This window comes from Ceratotherium simum, chromosome 25 (genome assembly GCF_057802395.1).
Source record: "Ceratotherium simum simum isolate JZ-2026a chromosome 25, ASM5780239v1, whole genome shotgun sequence".
NCBI lineage: Eukaryota > Metazoa > Chordata > Mammalia > Perissodactyla > Rhinocerotidae > Ceratotherium > Ceratotherium simum.
In genome coordinates this window covers 47,073,739-47,093,043 of record NC_141924.1, presented here as the reverse complement: position 1 = coordinate 47,093,043, position 19,305 = coordinate 47,073,739, and the positions used below count along the sequence as shown (strand labels likewise).

Below are 19,305 nucleotides of genomic sequence, written 5' to 3'. Positions count from 1 at the left end.
GAGGAGAATGGGGTATGGTGAAATTGAATTAGATGCTAGATATATGTACTTTAAGGTGAGACATACAGTTGGAATGTCAAGTGGCTAGTTGAATAATCTGGAGTAGTCTGGGTAGGAGATATAAATTTGGGTATTATCAGTATAAATATGTATGAGAATAGATGATGTCACCTAGGGGAAAAAGAGAGGCAGATAAGAAGGCCTAGGAATCCCAGTCTTTAGAGCAGTCGTTCCTAACTTTTGCTGAATCACCAGGATCTTTTTGAAAATCACACTGACTGTTTTAAACATTCATACATTTGTTCGTTCAGTAAATATTTGTTTAGTGGCTATTATGTACTAGGCTCTCCTCTAGGCATTGGGGATTCATCAGTGAACAAAACAGACAAAATTCTTGCCCTCAGGAGTTTCCATTCCTACGGGGTAGAACAGACAGTAAATAAGATAAGTGACATATATGGTATGTTAGTGATATGTGCTGAACAGAAAAATAAGGCAGGGAAGATGGTTAGGAGGTTTATGTGTGCTGTTGCAGTCTTATCTTGGGTGACCAGAGAAGGCTTTTACTGAGAAGGTGATATTCAAGTAGAAACTTGAAAAAAGGGGATGAGTAAGCTATGCAGATGTCTAGGTAAAGGGCATTCTAAGCAGAAAGGATCAACATGTGTTAGACTTATTTCTACCCCAGGGTCTCTCTGCATGTATGAAGTGAATGTGGCTGGAGTGAGTTGGGGTAGAGTATAGAAACTGATGAGGTCAGAGAAGAAATGGTGGAGGAATAGGTGCAGATTGCATAGAGCCTTGTAGTTCGTTGTAAAGACTTGAGCTTTTACTCTGAGTGAGATGGGAAGCCACTGGAGGATTTTGAGCAGAAGAGTGACATGTTCTGACTTTTATTTTAACAAATCACTCTGGCTGCTGTCTGGAGAATAGCTGTGGGGGGCAAGGGTGAAAGTAGAAAGACTGTTTGAGGCTATTGCTATAATTCAGGTGAGGGATGATGTTGCTTGATCCAGGGGCTAGCAATTGAGTGAGGGAGATTTGAATAGAAACTTGAAGAAGCAGAGAGTGTATGCCATACAACTGTCTGGGTGAAGGGCTTCTGGGCAGAGGGGCAGAGCACGGTGTAGACTTGTTTTTTCCTCAGGACCTTTCCACATGTTTGGAGAACAGCAAGGAGAGCAGTGTGGCTTGAGTGGAGGAGGAGGTGGGCTGGGGGCTGGTGAATGGGTGCTAGATCTCAAGGTTGATTTCTACGTGTATTTTGAAGTTTTAACAGCTATATCAGTGTCAGACAAGAGAAGCAAAGACAAAAGAATGACTCTGAGATTTTTAAGGAGCAACTTGGAGGAATGGAGTGTTTTTTACTAAGACAGAGAAAACTATGAGAGAAGCAAGTTTGGAAGGGAACATTTGGAACTTAGTTTTGGACATGTTAAGTTTGACAGTGCCTATTGGCTGTCCATAAATTAATATATAGAGTAGGAGGTGGATATATAGGACTGGAATTCAGGGGAGAGATAGGAGCTGGAGATAGAAATGTAGAGATCATCAACATATAGATGGTAGGAGACTAGATAAAATTGTCAAGGGAATGAATGCATTTTGAAAAGAAGAGCTCCAAGAACTGAGCCCTGAGGCACTTTAACTTACAAGTAGGAATACTTAGGAGAAATCAGCAAAAGAGACTGAGAAAAGAGCCAGAGGAAAAAAGAGAGAAAACCTGAGAGTTTGTCCTAGAAGTCAGTGAAGAAAGTATTTCAGGAAGGAGTGACTGGGATGTCAGGTAAGATGAAGAGTTGGATTGACCATTGCACAGAGTAGTAAGGCAATCACTGAAGATTTTGGTTAAGGAGGAGTTTTGGTGGAGTGGATGTTACATCCTGATTGGAGTGAGTTCAAGAGGGAATGGGAGGAGAGGACTTGGAGACAGTTTATACAGCTCTTTCAAGAAGATCTGCTCTAAACAGATGGAGAGGAAATGGGGCAGCAGTTAGAGGGAAAAAAGGTTAAGAAAGGTTTTTATGATGAGAGAAACAATAGCGTGGTTGAATGCTGGGTGGTAGTGGTCCAGCAGAGAGGAAGAACTCATGAAACTAGAGATGGAGAGAAGAATTACTAGAGCAGTGTCCTTGGGTAGCCAGTAGGGGATGGATTTCATGCACAAGAGGAAGAGTTGATCTCAGCTCATTTATAGTGATATGAGAGGAGACTGTATGGATACAAATGCAGTTTTGTTGTTAAAATGGAACCTGTGGAAGTTCTCTTTGGATAACTTCCATTTTCTCAGAAATAGGAAGCAAGATCCTCATCTGAGAGGTAGGGTGTGGGAGAAGATAACATGTTGGAGGCTTGAGGAGAGAGAAGATGTAAAGTAGCTATACGATATGAATAGGGAGAGAGAATGGATGAGGGAAGTAGAGCATGATTGCCAGTTAGTATCAAAGGCCCGCTTAGGTTAGTGGTGATGAATGTGAAATGGGGTCAGTCTATTTAAGCTACGTCAGGTTAGACAGAGAGTTGGATTTAATGAGGGTTTTTTTTTTTTTTTTTTAACTTAAGTACAGTACCCCACCTTATCCACAGGAGATGTGTTCCAAGACCCCCAATGGATGCCTGAAACTACAGATAGTACCAAACCCTATATATACAATGTTTTTTCCTATATATTGTACATATTTGAGATGCAACAGCAAAACTAGCATGAATTTCTTTTCCTCCTTCACAATTTTATGGATAGAAGATTCGTTGTTACCGTAGATCTTAGCAACCTCAGCATGTGTTGTTTTTTCTTACTAAGTCAAGAACTTTCACCTTTTCACTTAAAGGAAGAACTTTATGGCTTCTCTTTGGCATACTGAATTGCCAGCATCACTACTCTTGTGTTTTGGGGCCATTATTAAGTAAAATAAGGGTTACTTGAATACAGGCACTGTGATACCTTGACAGTCTATCTGATAACTGAGGCACCTACTAATGGACAGGTAGTGTATACAGTGTGGATCCGCTGGACAAAGGGATGATTCACGTCCCAACAGGATGGAGTGGGACAGTGCGAGATTTAAAACTTATGAATTGTTTACTTCTGGAATTTTCCATTTAATATATTCAGACTGCAGTTGACCACGGGTAACTGAAACTAAGGAAAGTGAAACCGTGAATGAGGGGAGGCTACTTACTCATTTTCTTTCTAGAGGTAGTTTCTAGAAATACTTGCCTTATAAAATATCATTTTTATATATCATTTTTGATCCCTTTCCATTTTCTACCCGGCATGTCATTACTAAATATCTATACAAGAGGAAAGAAATACAGACACTGATTCATGAGGGTACAAATAACTTCTTACCATGTTTAAAATGCCTGCTAAGGCAGATGTTCATATTGGCATTATGACTGTAAATTGTGCTTGAGTTAATAAAAAAATAACTTATTATATACCTCTTTATTAACTATGATATGAGAATGAAACGTTTTGACATTTTTAAATGAAATTTTACATTTATAGCATTTGATATTGCTTTTCCTTATTTGTTTGAAAAATGGATCCACAGTTCTGTGGATATATGCTTGCTTTTTATTAAATCAAATGTAGTGTATTTTAACAAAAAGCTAGAATATTGTTCCCATACTTTTTTAAAATGCTCTAACAGAATCTAAACTCATGTCATCTCCTATTGTTAAATTCTACTCTGTTGTAAAATACTTCCCTGTCTATTCATAAGTATTGAGAATGTTTTCAAATTATTCAGTTTAATGGGGTCATCAAGGGAGAAGTCAGTTATAACTTTTAAATAGAATTGGTTATAGAGTAAATTAATCATTTTGAGTTTTTAAAAATTATTCCTAATTTTCTGAGAGATTCAAGTTTGGGGAATGCCTTTTTAGTTGTCAAGTCCTTCACAACAAGATTCATTTAATAGGTATCAGTGTTTGTGAATTGAGTTGTAAGTACAACTTGAGATACACTTATGGTGATGTTTTCAAATCTATTTTTAATGTCTTGAAATGAATTCTAGCAAAATGTGGATTTCCATTTTTTCGGAATTAAAATAAGTTGCTTATACTAATACATAAACATGAGAATAAGGAAATAATTTGTCTTGATGATTATGGAACATGACAAAGAAGTTGATAATACTTCTCATAATGAATTAAGCAAATCTGAATGAAACGAATCTCTTTGATTATGCTTGATTGCATAGTAGTTTTTTTCACTACTGTTTTCGGATAATACTGCCCACATACATTCATGACTGGCATTTTTATTGCTAACTAATGTGAATTATTACTTAGTGCTGATTTTAATTAATTGAAAGTGTTTCCTACTATTCAATGAAAAGATTTCTATGTTTAGATAAAAATGGGAAAATATTTAAAAATATACCCATGAGGAAGTAGACTGATTTTTGAAAAATATTCCAAAATGTTACTTTACTGCATATCTGAAATGGAGTTTGATGTATTTTTTCATTAAGGAAAAGCTTGGCAAGAGAGTAAAATTAATAGCAAGAAAAATAATTCTGTGCTTGCAAGATGTGAGCTTTATAAAAATCTGTTTTTCAAAAGGTTTTCAAATATGTGGTGATTTTCCTTCTCAGAAAAAGATGTTAACAGAACAGATCGAACAAACAAGTTTTATGAAGGCCAAGATAATCCAGGGTTGATTTTGCTTCATGACATTTTGATGACCTACTGTATGTATGATTTTGATTTAGGTAAGTTCTCCTCTAATATCTTAATTTAAAAAAGATTTGTATGTATTTATTTAGACCCAGTTAGATGTATGTAATATCTCTGTGGCCTGGTTTTTTGTTTTTTTCTTTTTTATGGTGAGGAAGATTGGCCCTAAGCTAATATCCGTTGCCAGTCTTCCTCTTTTTTGCTGAGGAAGATTAGCCCTGAGCTAAGAACTGTGCCTATCTTCCTCCACTTTGCATATGGGACACTGCCACAGCATGGCCTGATGAGCAATGCATAGGTCTGCGCCCGGGATCTGAACCCGCAAACCCTGGACAGCTGAAGCGGAGCATGCGAACCCAACCACTCCGCCACTGGGCTGGCCCCCATGGCCTAGTTTTTATAGAGGTTGTTCCACAGGAGACTGGAAACTTATAAGGCTGTGGCTCCCAAATTGTGCACTGAGGAGCACTGCGTTGCCACAGCAAACTCATGGGGGCAACGTAGGATGTTTTAAAGGTTTGAGGGAAATACAGTGATGTCTGTAAGACACTGTTCTATTAGCTGAAGTAGTTCAGGGTTTTAACACTAGATTGCCACGTTCCTTCTGTTGATGTTGTATCTTTGCAAAGCAGGGTTTTTTGCCTTACTATGATAAGCGAATACTGTGTAAAAGACAGATGAGGAACAGGAAATGAGGATGGTGGTATCCAGTTGGATTCCAGAGTTTGAGAAGTAGCGCTGTGCCCAACAGGGGCAAAGTTCATAGGACATAAATGCTTATTCAGTTGTTGGGATCTAACTACTTAATAAATGGAAACGTTAGTTATTTTTATGAACCCAAGGGTGCCTTGGAGAAAACTACTGAGTCATTAAGGATGCTGTGAAGTGAGAACGTTTGGGAAACTTTGTTTGATATGCTTTCTTCCTTGTGAAGAAAAATACTTATTTGATATCTTAGACAAGCAGTGCAGATAATTATCTAGGCCATGTGAGACTTGACTCTCTTTTCTTGGTAAGTCCAATTCCTACCAAGAATGGGTTGGAAAGACTGGGGCTGGAGGTGGGAGTGGAGGATTGCATGGGAAAGAGATCCTAAGGGGTAGAAAACCTAAGAAACTAATATTTTAAGGGGCAAGAGAACTTGAGCTGTTTCTTTTGTTGACTTGAAAAGCCTCAAAATGAGTTTATTCAGGACTAGCCAAAAGAATTGCAATTCGGGATGTGCATACTATGGCAAACCATGGGCAAATCCAATAAAGAAGGGGAACTGCCTTTATAGAGAAAAAGGGGGAGTAGGGACGGGCTGTGCTGAACGAAAGTCCATTGGGGGAAAGTAACAGTTCAGGGTCGCAACAGCTTCTCATTGGCTGGGCCGTTGCTGGGGGGAGAGAAGTCTTCCCTCAGTGGTCAAGTGGTCGTGCTTCCTGTCCAAGATGCAAGTGTCTGTCTCTTCCTGGTGGTGTAATTGATGATGTGTGAGAGCTCCCCCACAGGCCTTCCCGAATCCAGTTTACTTAACATTTCTGTTATTACTTTCCATACTTTAAAGAACCAGCAAATTCCCTAAGCATCAACCTTTAAATGAGTATAAATAATGAAAAATTTCTGAGTTACCTGCCATGTAAGTGACTCCTAGGTAGAAACTAGTGGAAATAGATGTTTTCCAGATTACTTTAATAGAGCTTGAGACGTCTTTTGGAGAATGTAATTGGATATTTAGCATATTAAACTCAAGTGAATCTTGAATTATGGGTATGTTTTCTTCTCTTTGTATCTATGTGAATTCCTCTTGGCTTCTTATATGTAAGTTAGGGGAAGATGTAAACTCTGTTGTGGATTTTGAGGCATCAGCCTCTTTGGTGACAGTAAGTTGAAAATCACAGATTTCTCTTTAAAATGTAAAATGTAACCAGTCCTGTCTATCACACCTGTAGTGAGCCTCAAATTGGATCATTGAAAACATATTCATAGAGTGCTTTTCAGGTTACAGAGTGCTATCATACTCGATTTTGATTTTGATTATAATAGAAGCCTTTTGGAGAAGCGGGGAAATAATCCCCGCTTTATGAGTAAGGTTATATAGGTTCAGAGAGTGACTCAGGGTTGCACAAGTAAAAAATGTTGGACTGAGGTAGAGACCCAGGTCTTTATTTCATGCTGGCATTGTTACCTCTACACATTCAGCACCCTGACACATTGCCATTTTAGTTTCTGTTATCACTATCGGGAATAGGACCATCGTTCTAGGGAGCAAGAGACATTGCCCCAAATTCGTAGATGGTAATCTTGAGATATGCGTTCATGCATATTCTCGGAGTTCCTCCGTGTTCCGTTTTTTCTAGGCATAGTCCCAGACCAGTTAACTGGATAAATTGCAATCTTCATTTGTCTGTATTAACCCTGTATTCTTTCTAGTCAAATACCTAATTTATCTGAAGCATAGCCAAGATTCCCATTAAGAACTCTGGCCTTATGAGAAGCCAAGGAAGTTCTCATAAAGCAGTGGACCAAATTTCTTGACTTTTACTCAAAGCAAAGTAACCTGGGCTGTAAATTTATAGGTGATTCTCTCATATTGAGTTGTCTGGCGTCTTAGCCCATAGATGAGGTACAGGTGTATTTGCGCTGAATACAATCTCATTCATAGTGAGGAAAGAGACAGAAATGATCAAAAACAGACAGAAGAACTCAAGGAAGAGTAATTTTTACTTAGTGTGAAGACACTACACCTAGGATGTTTGTATGGAAAGTACCTTTTTTACAGTGTATGTTCATAATGATGATCCTGAATAACCAATGAGAGTTTAAATTATACTCAAAATACTGCATATAAGAAGGCAGGAGAGTGTCTAATTTAAAAAAAAATGATTTCCAATTCCTAAGATTTTTTTTTTTTATTTGATAATCTAAGGGATAAGCTTCAGTTAACCTGGAAAATTGACCTATATGTAGATGAATTTTTTTTCAGTGTAAGAAAGTATACAGTAGGATGATAAGGAGTTCAGTTCTCATGTCTCCCCACTGAAACAAATTTGCTATGAAAATAGTTTCGGGGAACTGCTTCAGAAATTCTAGTAGTGCTGAGGAAGATGTGTCTCAGCCAGCACTAGTGCCGCCTTGAGTGTCATTGAGTGCTCATTTACACAGCTTTCCTCTGTCTTTAATTAAAAGGAATTTGTACACTAATTCCACCCCTGCAACTCATGACATACCCCAAAGAACATCATGTATAAAATAAAATAGATTAAAAACAACCAGAATATGAAGATTAATTTGACTACTTGCTTCAGCTAAGACTTACCGAAGAAATATGGTGGTGATCCCATATGAAAGCTGAAGACTTAAAGGATTAAGTTAGCTTCTTAGAAATTTTTATTCATTATACCTTTATAATAAAGCACATTTTTCCCAAGAGGAAATGTGCTTTGTAAATCTTTTGAAATATTTCTATTATAGACCATGTGCAGTCAGACCCAGTAAAGTAGTACTCTTTCAAATTTCCTTCGTGCTTTAGTTGGTTTAGCCTTTATATTTGTCATTGCATTCACCGTGTCAGTGCCATGTAGGAAAGTTTTGATAACAATTAAGTCTTCCTTCCAACCTATTTATTCTTTTCTTAAGAGTGTTGTATTAGTTAGGTTTCTCCAGGGAAACAGAACCATTAAGATTATATATTTAGGGCCGCCCCCATGGCTTGGCGGTTAAGTGCGCGCTCTGCTACTGGTGGCCCGGGTTCGGATCCCGGGCGCGCACCGACGCACCACTTCTCCAGCCATGCTGAGGCCACGTCCCACATACAGCAACTAGAAGGATGTGCAGCTATGACGTACAACTATCTACTAGGGCTTTGGGGGGAAAATAAATAAATAAAATCTTTATTAAAAAAACGATTATATATTTATTTATTTACACACACACACAAACACACAAAGAAAGAGAGGAAGAGAGAGAGAGAGGGAGAAAGAAAAGGATAAGGTATTGGCTCACGTGATTATGGAGACAGAGAGCTCCCACAGTCTACTGTCTGCAGAGTGGAGATGCAGGAAAGCTGGTGGTGGAGTTCAAAGGCCTGAGAGCAGGAGAGTTGATGGTGTAGATGTTGGTCCAAGTCTGAAGGCATGAGAACCAGGAGCACAGAGGACAGGAGAAGATCAGTGTCCCAGCTCGAGCAGCCAGGCAGAGAGCAAATTCACCCTTCCTCTGTCTTTTTATTCTGTTCAGGCCCTCAGTGAATTGGATAATGCCCACCCACTTTGGGGAGGGCCATCTGCTGTAATCAGTTCACCAATTTAAATGCTAATCTCTTCTAGAAACACCTTCACAGACACTCCTAGAAATAATGTTTAACCAGACATCTGGGCATTCCTTGGCCCACTCAAGTTGACATATAAAATTAATCATCACGTGTGCATTATTTTAAAAAGCACCTGCAGTAAATTTGTAGAAATGCTTACATTTAGATATCATGTCACATGCCATTATCTCTGGCACTGTTTTCCAAATGTCTTGGTAACTCCATTTATTGGTTCTATAATAATTGGCTGCTCGCCATGGGAACCCCAGTGTTCTTTGTGCTAATGTAAGTAGAGTCCTCCTTTCCACAGGGTATAGTGTAGACATAGTGAGGTTGATAGGGACTCGGCATAACAGGAGATGGTAGTGCAGAGGCTCAGAGCAGCTAGAGCTAAACTTATTTGGAGGGAGACCCTAAGGTGATCTGAGTGCCTCTGTCTGTTATATATTTAATCTGAGTTTTCTCAAGAGACTTGGGCTCACATGTTTCCTGGGGTCGTTTTTAAAGTTTTGGAACTGCAAGTGAAAGACTGGTTTCCACAGACTTCCCAAACTACCATTGGAAAAAAATCTCTCTGTAACTTTAGCAAATGTGCAAAAGTTACTGAAGTTAGGGGCCGGCCCGATGGTGTAGTGGTTAAGTTCATGCGCTCCATTTCGGCTGCCCAGGATTCACAGGTTCGAATCCCAGGCACGGACATATGCGCCACTTATCAAGCCATGCTGTGGCAGGCATCCCACATATAAAGTAGAGGAAGATGGGCACGGGTGTTAGCCCAGGGCCAGTCTTCCTCAGCCAAAAGAGGAACATTGGCAACGAATGTTAGCTCGGGGCTAATTTTCCTCACCAAAAAAAAAAAAAGTAACCAAAGTTAAATGATAATATGTATGTGAAAAGGCTTAATGTGAGCTCTTGTCCCTTTCTTGATTCAAGAATTTGAGTCATAAGTCTGAAATCTAATTGTAAAGTGGTTAAGAAAATTGAAGGTTTTATAAGATGGAACTAAAAAACAAGAAGCTTGACGTGTTCAGGTGAAAAGCAAAACCAAGACTTTTTGTGAGGGGGCTAGTTCTTGAACTTGCCAATTTTTCTTTTAATCAAGGGCTGTAATTAGTGTCATGACTGAGAAATTGTAACAAGCATCAAGAGAAAGGTGGTTAAAGTGATAGTTTTAGGTACAACATCCTGATTGGATTAAATCCAGTTGCTACGATTGGTTGGGTATAGAGTAACAGGAAAGAAAAGAAAGAAGCACTTAGATATGACGATTTAAAAGAGGTGCATCATTTTGTTGTGACTCTTTTTGTTTAGATTGCCATTGATCTGGTTGCTAAAGCAGTAGGACCTTGGACCCTTTTTAGTTCTTATTTTACTTGGCTTATTCATGCAGTTTGGTGCTGTTGACTACTCTGGCCTTGCAACTTTCTTCCCTTGTCTTCTGCAACACCCTTTGTTCCTTTGAGTTTTTTTTCCTTACCTCTCTGACTGTTCCTTCTTAAATCTCCTTTAAGAATGTACTATTAAATTTGATGTGCCTCTGGGTTTTCTCTTCATGTCTCTTCTTTCTCATAGTGCTTTTGCACATTATTTTTAAAGATATTACCCACTCTTGATAGTGATACCCACATTAAAACACATACTAGCAGCTATATATCTGCTTAAATCTCAATCTAAACTCATCTTTCTCACTTGATTGCTAGACTTCCTCCTTCTTGTTTATTTTCTCTTCTTGGTGAACATCAGTATCGACCAGTTTCTGAAACCAAAGAAAAGACGTAAATTTTAAGTGAAATGGTAGTGGTATACACAGAAGGATACATAAAGCTTAAGTTTTTAGCGACATTATTTTTTCTGTTCTTTTTAGGATATGTGCAAGGAATGAGTGACTTACTTTCCCCTCTTTTATATGTGATGGAAAACGAAGTGGATGCCTTTTGGTGCTTTGCCTCCTACATGGACCAAATGGTAAGAACAGAGGTTCCTTCCTTTAATCAAACTAATTTTGAAAATTTTAGTTGTATAATCTTATAGATTGATGTTTATATTTAGCCAGTTAAGATGGAACTTAAAAAAAATTTGCTCCGTGTTGTTCGTTTGTTTCTTTTCTAAATAGTCTTTTCAAGAGGCTTGGCAATACTGGCATTGTTTTTAATACAAACAATAGATAGTAAGTGCCTGTGGAACAGGAACAATCAGGATTTAATGTCAGTAAATTCTTATGTTCTGCAGAAGAGCCATGAGTCGTTATAGAATGTTGATGAAATAGATCAATTCAGTTCTTGTGAAGTAGTTGAACTTTCATATCATCTGTTTCAGAGATAAAGCTTAGTCATGCCGAGAATATCCTTACCTTTTGTGAACATTTTGGGTTTTGTTGTTATAGTAACTGATTTTTCTCCAGATGTGTTTGAAACTATTTGTAATGTCGACACTTTCTTAGTACTTCACTGTTATTTTCTCAGAAGCGTGTGGTTATTAGAGTTGACCTATGTCTATATGTACCTATTATTACAAAGAGCATTTAATCTATTATCATTGATATACCTTGAAGAGAGAGGCTATTAACAGGGAACTAAAGTAGAACAGTCTTCTCAAGTAATCTATTAGAAAGAAAAGAAAAAGCAGAGGGGCTAAGAGTAGATAAAGGCATATGAAATCCAAAGACCTGACTACATAGGTCATTGTACTGTTTCAAAATAAAAGTAATAAACTTGATGCTGGGACTTGATGTTGGATATTGAAATGGCTTGCTTGCAAGGGGATAACGATTTTGAATGTGTAATCATATAAAATGTTTCCACCTGAGTTTAACTCAGAGTTTCTGGGATACAGATGTGAAATTTGGAAGTGGTACTCTTCTCTTTTTTCATTACTTTTATTCTTCCCCTCTTGCTTGCCTATTTTTGTTTCCCCTTCCAATTTTTCCCACTTTTATCTGTTTCCTCAAGTCTCTTATCCCTGGTTCCAGCTCATCCTCGCTTCTAGTCCTTTTCCAAATGTATATTTGATAAGATTTGATAGTTTCAAAATGTTCTTTTACTATTAAATTAGTAAATATTAAAGTTATGTAGTCTTTTACCATGAATTAATGTTTTTGGATTATTTGGAAGGATTGTTAATTGCAGTAATCTGGTAATATATCATAGTTTGTCTTCCTTACCTTTTTGATTGATTGATTTTACCTGCCTTCTTAGTTCCAATTACTCCCAAGTGCTCTAGAAACCTGAGGCATTTGTTATAAAGGTCTGTACAACTCATACTAATTGTGTAAAACTGTTGTCTGCCTTCCTGTGTTTTTGTTGTTTATCCTCTTTTCACTAGAGCTAGTATGTCTTTGATAAAGGGGTCATGTCTTTGTTTAACTAGTTCTCTGGTATGCTTCCAAAATTTTCCAAATGCCTGACATGAGGTTTTTGGTCAACAGATTTTTGTGGAATAAACACATGAATATTTCCCCAGTGCTTAGTTTGAACCTTTATGTAGATATTCCAAAAGAACTAACATGAATATACTGCATTTAGTTTTTTACAATAAGTTTTTATAAAACTGAGGCAATACTGGCATGTTCCAGTATATTGGTTTATGATGCCAAATACATACATACGTGCATACATGTGCATGTATTTCGGTCTTAAATGTGAAGACTACTTTCTGAACATCTGTAATATACACTTTGCAGTCTATTTGTCATTTTTCTGTGTGGAAGTTGAAGTTCTTTTTTCTGTCTTTCACAGTAAGTGTTCTCTGTGTTTACCTTTTCCATTGAGGGTGATCTGGGGATTTTTCTAGTCTTTATTCTAAAAAGATCTCTTAATATATTGTTTACTAACTTTTTTCCCATAATATTGAACACAAGGGCAATATGTTGCAATAAAATAATCTGCACAATTATTTTTCACTATATTGCTTTTGTTTTGGTGTCCTTAAGTCTGTGCTGCAGTTGGTGGACTCCTTTTTGTTTTACAGCTTTATTTCATGTAAGTTTTTATTTCTTTTGTGATGGCTGAACCTAATGTCTGTAGATTTACTCCTGTTGATATTTACTCTCATCTAATGTGGGTCTAGGCATAGACTTGGTCTATTATGGAAATATTTGCTGTCATCTCATGAACTTTCTTATCCCACCACCGCTTTAGTTTACAGATGTGTATGTGTACACACATGTGTTTATTCACAGATACAGTGTAAGCCTTTCTATAGCCATTGTTGATCTCACGTCCTCTTCTCCAGGAATAGCTACTTCTCCAAAGTTGGCTTCTGTCCTTTTGGGTGTGCTTCTTTGTAGAGCAGAGTGGGTAACAGTGGCTATGCTGTGTTGGTACGCCCAAACCGTCTCTGATCTTTGGCTGTGTCACAACAAAAGTTATGCTGTTAATAAAAGAATTAATTCTGCCTTTCCGCTACAGGTCCATGTGGTAAATGTGAAGAAACTAAATCCCAAAAGCTTATGTTAGTCTATTAAACTAGTTCTTTAAATCATTAAAGAGAAACCGGTTTATTGAGAATTAGTAGCCTTTAAACATTCTTTTTTTTTTTTTTTTTTTACCAAGAATGAATGACTTCCAATCTGATAGATACTTCTAATGAAGCACTTCGTCATCTCTAAAACCAAAAAGTGTGAAGGAGGGGATCTTCTTAGACTTTTCACAAGGGTTAGGGCAGTTGGTCACCATAGAGGGGTTCGAACACATTTGAGTTAAAGGGATCAGAATCATCTAAGAAACCTTTCATTTATTTTGGTTTCGCTCCCCCCCAACCCCCCCTGACTGAAGTGTTGGTAGAGAATCTCGTCAACTTTGAAGGTTATTTAAAGCATGTAAACCACAGCAGTTCTCAAACTTTATGTTCTCAGGACCCTTTCACACTCTTAAATATTATTGAGGACCCCAAGAGCTTTTGTTTATGTGGGTTATATTTATTGATGTTTATCATATGAGAAATTAATAGTGATAAATTTATAAATATTTAATTCATTTAAAAATAACAGTAAATCTATTATACCTTAACATACGTAACATTTTTTCATGAAAAGTAACTTTTCCAAAACAAAATTTATTGAGAAGAGGGATTGTTTTATGTTTCCCATTTTTTTTAGTGTCTAGGTTAATAGAACACAGCTGGATTTTCACATCTGCTCCTGTATTCAGTCTCTTGTGAAATCACATATCATATATATAGCCTTTACACGTGGGAGAATTTAAAGTGCAAGATGTGTATAATCTTTTAGTATTATTGTGAGAATGGTTTTGACTTCACAGATTCCCTAATGCCATCAAATCTAAGAAATAATTAGTTAATTCTTTAAAATGAGATACATATTAAAGCTAAAATTAATTCTATTTCATTTAATAATTTGAAGAAATATTTAACAATGGAAGTGATTTGATAAAAGTTTATTTCCCAAGTGTGTGTTCCTTTCACCAGGTCTCTTATTCTATGTAAGAAATAAGTATATCAGTCAGTCTACAGCTGCATTCTTTATCTAAACCAAATGCGTGGAGGGAAAAAATAATCCTTAGTTTGAGACCACGGATTCGCTTTCTTTCCTTTTTAATGTTGCTTTAGCTTCTTATAGTTGTGATTTTTTTTTTTTAATATAACCAGTGTGTATAAGTCCACCATTTGTCCTTAGACTCATGGTTTAATTATCAGTGAACATGTACTATAAAATATATATTAAATATCACTTATGTGGTAATATTTGTTTCCTTTTAAAGCATCAAAATTTTGAAGAACAAATGCAAGGCATGAAGACCCAGCTAATTCAGCTAAGTACCTTGCTTCGATTGTTGGACAGTGGATTTTGCAGTTACTTAGGTAAGTTGAGTGAATCAAAACTACGCCCAGCAAATTGTAGGGTAATACACAGAAAAAATGTAAAGAACTCTTTTAAAGACATATATATTCTACCACTGTTGCCTGGGTTCCTCTGAGGGATAAAAGTGGGACCAAACTATCTTTGTATGATTCTTCCTTAAAACAGCTTATTCATGAAATGAATTATTTGTTGTTATTTGGTGGTTTTCTTTTAAAGAAGTTAGCCTGAAAATTTGAATTGTTTCATTGAATTAGTAGAAGGTAATTCAATTTATAAGACTTTTAATAGCCTAAGATGCATAAAAAAAATTTGAGTTTGAAGTAAGTTCACTGTATTCTGAGATAATTAGCCTAAGAGTAAGCTATATATACATTTTTTCTTCTGTATAGAATCTCAGGACTCTGGATACCTTTATTTTTGCTTCAGATGGCTTTTAATCAGATTTAAAAGGGAATTTAGTTTTCTAGATATTCTTCGATTATGGGAGGTAAGTTCTTAAATTATTATACAAATGTGATCTTTATTATGGAAAGAAAGAAATTTATTCTATAGAATATAAATGGATTGTAAGAGCCTAACTGAAGCTTCTAAAGCAATTATGTTCCAAAATTCTGATGGTTTTGTGGTCTCTCCTTAAAAACTAGTGTTCTTTAACTGAATATCTGGTCTTCTGGTCTTTGGAGTTTTTTTTCTGTAAATCATAATCCTACTGAGATTTGGAGCCAATTGGTTGTTTCCCGGAACCTGTTGTCTAGACCGTTTTTGCCTGTGTTCTCTCCTTGGGAGACTTGACTTTCTGTGAGGCTTGGCTGCATTTTGATGCAGATTTATATAGAGTTCAAGGAAGTTTCCACAAGACAGTCACTTGAGATGGCACATTATTTGTAGTCTGACGTATTGGGAGGGAGCCAGCTTGTCTTTTGCTTTTTTAAAGAAATTTAAGTTAGAGCAAAATACTAAGAATAATATAAGAAACATCCCACCATTCATATTTAACATATGTGAACATTTTGCCATATTTACTTGTATTTTTTTCTCAAGGAAAAATATTTAAAGATATAGCTGACATCTTTTTTAATCACCACTCCAAGTCCCATTCCTTCTCCCCCACTCTAGAGGATATTCATGATCATGTTTTTGGTGTGTGTCCTTTTTTTCTGCTTTACACCCCAGGCAACTCTTGGTGAAAAACAGAAAATTATTATTTTCTTCTCAAATATCTGTTAGTTGTTAACAGATTGTTGTGCTTTAAAAATAGAGTATGGGTATAATGACTGATTGCTGTTTATCTTTACAAAAATAAAGGATTACAGAAATTCTCCCAAGGAAAGAATAGGGGAGATAATCCATTTGAATGATAAATAGACTTTTATACAGTGGAACCCCAGTGCCATCTCAGGCGTTTGCGCCTGAAAATTGATTCCTATACTTTTGGTGACTATGATTCTGTTAGAGAAGGTGATGCTCTGATTGAAGGACCACTGCTTTGTGGAGGATCACTTCCTCTTTTTGAAACTAGAGGTAAAATTCACATGTTCTTGACCTGGAATCATGTTTTAAAGTTGATCCACTTTGTCAAATTAATATCTCACCTTCTTTTTTAGAGGATGAATTAAGAATATTGTTACCACATAGCTAGAATAACTCTTCGATCTGTGTTTATCAAATAAATTGGAACTTTTAATGAAACCTTTGAGGTTAATTGCATTATAATTAAACTTTCAGAAATAGTATTTAGTCTGAAAATTATTCAACTTGATTTACTCCTGGTGAAAGAAATACAAACACAGGTATGCTTTAATAGTATTGTTTATGTGGGTCTTTTTATCTCTCCAGAAAAGACATTATTAGGTACATTCACCAGGGGGAAATCAAGGCCTTAAATTTGAGAGCAGTACCTATATTTAGGAAGAAGTGCAGCTATTGATCGAACGTTTTGTACGTTTGGTTATGAACTTTGGGTGGTTGATTTAGTTTTTCTCACTATCAAGGATACTCTGAGTTATATAATATGATGTTTAGAATGTAGAGCTATCTCTGGGTGTATTTGAGTCCATGTACTAAATAACTGAATTTTTTTTTATTTCCGGGATTTAGTCCCCCCCCGCCCCCCCCGAGACTGAAGATGATTTAAAGTGAGAAACTGAAGGTTCAGAAAAATGTTGAAAATGCCTCTAACCCTTACATCTTAAACTTAACCTCATGGCTGTGGCTTTTTAATTAATACCATTTATCATATTGGTTAGGCTCAGTGATTTGCTTGTTGTAGTTACCTAAAGAGCCACATTTGGAATTCATGGTATTCACATAATGTTAAACTTGATGTTAGTTACTTTGTAGGTGAAGGTAAGACTTCCTTTCCCCACCCCTCATTTCCTAACTAGGAAAACAGTGGACTACTCCATTTAGGCAACTTCTGCTTTGTGTAGAAGTCGTTCAGAGTTCAGCATTGTATCTGTGAGGATAATATTTTAGAATTGACATAGTTTACTAAATAGTTGTTCTGTTTTTTATAGGTAATGTGGACTGAATTACCATGTAAAAATTTCCATCTTCTTCTCTGTTGTGCTATTCTGGAATCAGAAAAGCAGCAAATAATGGAAAAACATTATGGCTTTAATGAAATTCTTAAGGTAGTTATTCCTTTAATTTAGACTTTAATATTTGGCTCTTTCTTCTGTTTGGTGGTACTGATATACAAAACATTTTCTTGGAGCTTTATTGAATTCCTTGAATAACTTAAATTGTATCAATAACCCTTAGTACTAGGACTGTCTGAGAATGGCAGCTCAACAAATACATATTGGCCAGTTATTTTTACATGGCTAATTAGGAAGAAAAGGAAAATCAAATCCCCTTTATGTTTAGTTTTCTAGAAGAATAATTGTTTTTTGCTTATAACTTTGAAATAGTAGACTTGGGGTAGCTGCTGGATTTAATGTTCCATAAGCTTATTAGCTATTTTTTAGCTTTAAAACTTGAAATAAACTAAAGAAAGATATATTGAACTTCCTGTTTATTTGTAGTATGTGGGGGCTGGCCTGGTGGTATAGTGGTTAAGTTCGCACGCTCTGCTTCAGCAGCCCAGGTTTTCACGTTCAGATCCCTGGCACGGACCTATACACCTCTCATCAAGCCATGCTATGGTAGTGTCCCACATACAAAATAGAGGAAGATGGGCACAGATGTTAGCTCAGTGACAATCTTCCTCAAGCAAAAAGAGGAAGATTGGCAACAGATGTTAGCTCAGGGCTAATCTTCCTCACCCCCAAAAAAAGAATTGCTGTTTGTAGTATGTGAATATTTTTATTTTAAGGATTTTTTTTTTTTTTTTTGTGAGGAAGATCAGCCCTGAGCTAACATCCATGCTAATCCTCCTCTTTTTTTGCTGAGGAAGACCAGCTCTGAGCTAACATCTATAGCCAATCCTCCTCCTTTTTTTTTTTTTCCCCCCCAAAGCCCCAGTAGATAGTTGTATGTCATAGTTGCACATCCTTCTAGTTGCTGTATGTGGGACGCGGCCTCAGCATGGCCGGAGAAGCAGTGCGTCGGCACGTGCCTGGGATCCGAACCCGGACCACCAGTAGCAGAGCGCGTACACTTAACTGCTAAGCCATGGAGCCGGCCCTATTTTAAGGATTTTATCTGCAGTGAAATGTAATTGACAATAAATTGGTAGAATATAATAATGCTTTCAGTTTGGATTATCATTTTATTTTATTGATTCATTTTAGCATATCAATGAATTGTCCATGAAAATTGATGTGGAAGGTGTACTATGCAAGGCAGAAGCAATTTCTCTACAGATGGTAAAGTGCAAGGTATACAGTGTTTTAAATAATTGTAAGATTTTTTTGTTTGTATGTTTTTGGTGGGTTGAGGTAAAGAAAATTTTTCTTCTTAGAAGTAAAATAAATGGCACTTTTAGGAAGTTGAAGGCAGACGAAGCATTGGCTGGCACTTTGTTTACCATTATAGATTTAAAGCACTTAATTGAAAACAGTTGATTAATTATGCTAGATAGGAAGTATGTAATAATAAGACAAAATGGCAAAAGTAATGCAAACATTTCTGCAACAACTAAGGAGGCTGTAGAATTGAACTAAGCACTGATGCATTATGCAGTTGAATAGTGAATGCAGAACAGGACCTCATATTAAATATGTGGTATCCTCAAATAAAGGTTTGGAAAGGTTTATGGAAAGACGCTAATCGGAAATAATTAAATGGATAGTATTTAGTCTATATTATTACATTCGTATCAGTCAAGCTCTTAATTATTTCTAAAAACAAGGCAAATTTGTTGTATTATGATCTGAATTCAAACCAAATCATTATGCTTCTGATGTATTTTGGGTTTTGTATTTTAATGAGAATTTTTATTTGGTCTTTGTGTCATTTGTTCATGGTTCCAAATACTTATTTTGGTTCAGTTCTGCAAATATTCATTCGATAGCTGTTTTGTTCAAACCATGTCAGTGAGATACTTTTTACCTTTAAGGAACCTCTG

The 19,305-nt window shown here is 36.5% G+C and overlaps 1 protein-coding gene across 1 annotated transcript in view; it reads left to right on the top strand.

Moving 5' to 3' along the window:
- TBC1D15 (TBC1 domain family member 15) overlaps positions 1-19,305 on the top strand; it is a 76,005-nt gene that overhangs the window by 53,551 nt on the left and 3,149 nt on the right. Inside the window, exons 11-16 of the mRNA XM_004417868.3 lie at positions 4,602-4,718; positions 10,842-10,942; positions 14,695-14,794; positions 15,185-15,282; positions 17,312-17,428; positions 18,530-18,616. Of these exons, the coding sequence (XP_004417925.2) occupies positions 4,602-4,718; positions 10,842-10,942; positions 14,695-14,794; positions 15,185-15,282; positions 17,312-17,428; positions 18,530-18,616 (620 nt within the window). The remainder of the gene's footprint in view (positions 1-4,601; positions 4,719-10,841; positions 10,943-14,694; positions 14,795-15,184; positions 15,283-17,311; positions 17,429-18,529; positions 18,617-19,305) is intronic.